Source organism: Chanodichthys erythropterus, chromosome 12 (assembly GCF_024489055.1).
Source record: "Chanodichthys erythropterus isolate Z2021 chromosome 12, ASM2448905v1, whole genome shotgun sequence".
Taxonomy (NCBI): domain Eukaryota; kingdom Metazoa; phylum Chordata; class Actinopteri; order Cypriniformes; family Xenocyprididae; genus Chanodichthys; species Chanodichthys erythropterus.
This window is the reverse complement of record NC_090232.1, coordinates 28413550-28418515: the sequence shown is the minus strand read 5'-3', so window position 1 is coordinate 28418515 and position 4966 is coordinate 28413550. Positions and strand designations below refer to the sequence as shown.

Sequence of the window (4966 nt, the reverse complement as noted above, 5' to 3'; positions counted from 1 at the left end):
TTAATCCAACATATTCATTTTAGATGTGTTGCTATGTGTCATGAGTGAGGAATTGAGTAGACTAACACTATGTGTAGAGTCCATGCAAGAGTCTCGCTTATAATAAAACCATTCAACAACTCTTTTTTGACATGATGCACCACAACTGTTTGATGATGTCTACATTGGACAAATCAAAGTAAAAATTATAAAATGGTACATTTGTCTTTTTGAATGTGTGCATGATGATGCTGTGTGGTATTAAAGCATCCACTGTTGCTCATATCATCACAATGCCCCATTTGCTTCAACGTGTTCATGACCTATTTAATCTTTCAGTGAAGTTTGCTTTATCACTAAAACTGGATCGCTGGATCACTTTACCTTCCTGTCAACCTAAAACTGCCAGCGGGTAAAATTTACCCATGCACATATTATGTCATTGTATAATGCCACTAAATAACACAATTTTAGTAAAAATGTCAATGACTGGAAGACTTGAATATTTTATTGAAAATCTGTTATGTACATTTGAAAAACAGCCATGGGTAAATTTTACCCCGTGGCGGTTCTAGTGTTAAGCAACTTAGCTTTAAATTGATATGCATAAAAGCATTCTGCCAGAACTAGAACTAGAAAGTAGAAAACTGGATAATAGATTACATTTTAGGTGGAGTTTGTTCATGGATTGTGCACAATACGGCTCCTTTTGTCTACTGCAGTTTTATTTACCACTAGTGCATCAAATTATTTTTCCTTCCATATATGTATGGTCCTCTGTTCATTTATCATCCTATCACTATGAACTCTAGCCTGAGAACAAGCTTCAGCTTGCTGCTGAAAATTTTCTTCATTTTGTGAATGTGTCCCTTCAGCTGCTGGGGCTCCATTCCTGTCGCTGTTTTGGTAGGTCTTTGGTGATTATCTCTGTGCCTCTACCACTTAATCTCAATCTCCAGTCATGCTTACTATTTGTAATATCACTGCACTGCTCACTCAACTACTGGGATTCCAGCTGAGAAGTTTGCTTCTGTATAATTCCATATAACATTTATTTTTGCAATGCAAAATGTAACTGAAAACGTGCTCGGTTACAAACGTAACCTCGGTTCCTTGAGATTCATTTTTTCCTTGATACTGAAGCCTTTTTCAATAACACAGTGTAACTGCATGGCCATTGGTTCAAACTGGGAAACTTTTTGAATCAATGACAGTGCGGCAGAGCGGCGCGAGCCTATGGCGATGCAGTGTGCCAAAGCCCACCAGAATGGGTGAGGCGTCTGGCTATATAAGCGAGCATTTCCCCATAGGATTTCAGGTCAATCTACTGAAGCGACGACACTGAGTCGTATAGCTCCATGGCACGGCAGCAAACGCAGTACTTGTTCCATTTCTCAGGGAACTGAGGTTACGTTCATAACCGAGTACGTTCCCTTTCAATACTTCACTCATACTGCATATGGGGAATGAATACAATCCCTGCCGTGCCATGGGAGGGAATGACTGAATCTTGGGCATGAGAGGGGCCCAGAGGATAAGTAGGGAGGCAAAAGCCGTCGTACCCTCATGTTACACATGCTGAAAAGGGAGCTGGCTCCCTTAAAGGGATACTCCACCGTTTTTTCATATTAAACTATGTTATTCCCTTAACTAAGACGAGTTGATACATACCTCTTTCGTCTCAATGCGTGCACTAAATTCGTCTTGCGGCGAAACTTTGTTAGCACTTAGCTTAGCCCAGTTCATTCAATAGGGAAAGAAGCAGAGAAGCTACCAAACACCTCCACGATTTCCCCATTTTAATACAGTTACTCGAGTAGTGTAACTCGACCTAGGACGGTGACACAACACAAAACGTTGCGCTTTTCTAAGCGTGTAAAATGGATAACTATATTGTATGGCGGAATACCATAGCAAGTGCTCGGGAGCACTTTGACATGGCGCAGTAATATCTTCACTCGTGAAAAGTCCTCTCACCGGCCCACGCTCCCTCTCATCCTCCCTCTCATTTCCGTCAATAGAACCAACGTGACTTTTACAGGAGAGGGAGCGGGGGCCGGTGAGAGGACTTTTCACGAGTGAAGATATTACTGCGCCAAGTCAAAATGCTCCCAAGCACTTGCTATGGTATTCTGCCATACAATATAGTAATCCATTTTACACGCTTAGAAAAGCGCAACGTTTTGTTTTGTGTCACCGTCCTGGGTCGAGTTACACTACTCGAGTAACTGTATTTAAATAGGGAAAACGTGGAGGTGTTTGGTAGCTTCTCTGCTTGGCCCCTATTGAATGAACTTGGCTAAGCTAAGTGCTAATAAAGTTTTGCCGCAAGACAGAGCGATTTAGTGCACGCACTGAGACGAGAGAGGTATGTATCAACTTGTCTTAGTTAAGGTAATAACATAGTTTAATATGAAAAAACGGTGGAGTATCCCTTTAAGTAACGAGCATGACCCACAGGCTACTAGAGGCCATCAGATCATACTGAAAGGACCCGAGCGTGTAACGCCGGAATGTCTAAGTTATAGAACCTGACAAAAGTGGATGGCGAGGACCAGCCGCCCACCTCACAGATGTCTTTGATGGAGACACCACTAGACCAGGCCCACTAGGAAGCCATACCTCTAGTGGAGTGGGCACGGAGTAACAAAGAGTGATAGCATCCACAATCCAACACAAGAGTCTTTGCTTTGTGACCAGAAGCCTCTTGGTGCACATGAAGAGCTGATCCGACTGCTTAAAGGCCGGAACACACCAAGCCGACGGTCGGCCGTCGGGCAGTTTTTCTTCGTCGGCCGACTAAGTTTCCTCGGTGTGTTCTGCACCGTCGGCTGAAGTTGGTCCTCGTCGGCTTTGTTTCGGCCGATTCGAAATGTTGAATCGGCGTTGGACCTCGTCGGGCCGTCGGGCCATATGATCATTCTGATTGGCTGTTCAGCTAGCGAACCAGTGCATGAGAAAAGAAAAACGGAAGTGACGAAGCAAGTAAACGACGAAGTCAAGAGGGAACACACATTGTTTACCTTAGGTACGTGAAAGACATGGCTATCTGGAACGAGGCAAGTGAAGACGAATTGATCAACATGATCCAGGAAAGGCCGGGTTTGTATGACATTACGGAAAAATGTTATGTCAACCGTGTGCTGAAAGCTGAACTGTGGCGTGAGATCGAAAATAAACTCGTCATATCAGGTAAGATTTCCTTTTTGGCAATTGAGAAAGCTTGTTTGTAATTGTTCAATAGTCCATAGTAAAACTAATATAACCATTTTAGTGTTTTGTGTGTACCAAACTAAGTTTGTTTATGGAAACAGACAGTAATTAATATGTGCTGTGCTAGCATCTCATATTTCATAATAATATTAAAGTTAATCAAATTGTTAATAATATAATTAACAATACAGCAAAAAGTAACATTTGTTGGCATAACAAATACTCATTAAAGTGACAAAATAAGCAGCCATAACACTTAATGCTTACAAAATTTTACTTTGTCCCTCAGAAAAAGAGCTCAAGAAGCGGTGGGATTCATTGCGAACCCAATACATGCGTTATAAGAAACAAGGACCCTCAGGAAGTTCTGGAGCTCAGAAGACTGGCAGGCAGCAATGGATCCTGAACCGCCTGCAGTTTCTAGAGCCTCACACAAAAAGGAAGGAGAGCACTTCAAATCTAATGATCATGGTAAATAAACAAATATATTTATATTTATTTATTTATTTATTGTTTAATTTCAGAATAAAATAAACATTTTGCTTTTTGTAAGATGGCAAGTGCTTCTTTAAAAGAGTCTATTCACAAGTAACTCCGCATATTAAGTCAAGCCATTACATTAACTTGTCACATTTGTATCTTATGTTTTTAAGGAACCTGCGGCTGATAGTGATTCCTGTTCACCCTCAGATGGTACCAACAGTGACACCTGGACTGGCACCCATGAAGACCCCAGCTTCAGTGATGCTGACCTACGGTCAAGTACACCCTTGGCTGAATCCACCATCTGTGGAACTGAGTCCACAGCCATGAGAAAGGACCATTTGCAAAGCTCCAACATAAAACCAAAGCCTCCAGGGAAGCGCAGGAAGATGCAAGACGAATCCTCCAGCGAGGAATCCACAAACTTGATGCGCACCATCGGCAAAACTCTGGAAAAGTTGGCATCACAGGAAAACACCAATGATGCCATCTCAGCTTACTGCAAAAATCTTGAACACAGAATGCGGAATTTGCCACCACATCTACTGCCACATTTCCAGCATGAGGTTGATAATTGCATTTTCAAATATTCAGTGGGCCACAACCATGCACTGGATGCATCTTCCAATCAGTATACACACTTGTAATTTTTTATGTAGCAAAATTGTAAACAGATATTGTAGCATTTAGTAAATATGTCACGCTTAGTTGTACGTTATATTAGAGTACTTATGCAAAGTTTATATTTCTGTACATTTTATTTATTTTAAATACCAACTGTTGATATTTTTCTGTAAATTACCTTAATGCTATTTTTGCACATTTGAAAATAAAACACTGACTTTGTGTAAAAGGTACTTCACTGTTCTTTATGTAAAAAAAAAATCACAAAACACAATGATGTAAAAATATAAACTTTATTTTGCAAATTCACACCATTGTTATAAAACATAAACCAAGGTCAAGGGGGAAAGAAACAAGTTTGCTACATGCTTATATTTTGCCCCACTGAAAGGGCACTGCACCGGTGTCCGAATTAAAGTACTGGCACAGTTTATCCCTGAGCTGTTTGGCGTGTGTTGTACTGTTGGTTGTGCGTGGCAGAGAGGCCTGCTGTAGGCCAGGGTCTTCTCTCCATCTTCCAGGGACAGTGTCATGATCTTGTTCTTCCTGGTCGATTCCTGCCATGTACACTTCACAGCACTCTTTGCGCAGAAAGTTGTGCAGAGCACAGCAAGACAAAACAATGTCCTCCACTTTGGCAGTGCTTTGAATATTAATGGTGGTTAGT

The 4966-nt window shown here is 41.3% G+C and overlaps 1 protein-coding gene across 1 annotated transcript; it reads left to right on the top strand.

The window, feature by feature from the left end:
* The first annotated feature begins 2743 nt into the window (after positions 1-2743).
* LOC137032336 (transcription factor Adf-1-like) lies at positions 2744-4322 on the top strand. Its single transcript, XM_067404089.1, has 3 exons — positions 2744-3171; positions 3482-3663; positions 3846-4322. The coding sequence occupies exons 1-3, from the start codon at positions 3021-3023 to the stop codon at positions 4320-4322; spliced, it is 810 nt and encodes a 269-aa protein (XP_067260190.1). The 5' UTR covers positions 2744-3020.
* The last annotated feature ends 644 nt before the right edge of the window (positions 4323-4966 follow it).

Excerpts from the sequence above, each read along its gene's own strand:
- LOC137032336 (XM_067404089.1), top strand. The coding sequence starts at position 3,021 with ATGGCTATCTGGAACGAGGCAAGTGAAGACGAATTGATCAACATGATC. Across the intron at positions 3,172-3,481 it reads AAATAAACTCGTCATATCAG|AAAAAGAGCTCAAGAAGCGG; the intron begins GTAAGATTTCCT and ends TTTGTCCCTCAG. Across the intron at positions 3,664-3,845 it reads CTTCAAATCTAATGATCATG|GAACCTGCGGCTGATAGTGA; the intron begins GTAAATAAACAA and ends TATGTTTTTAAG.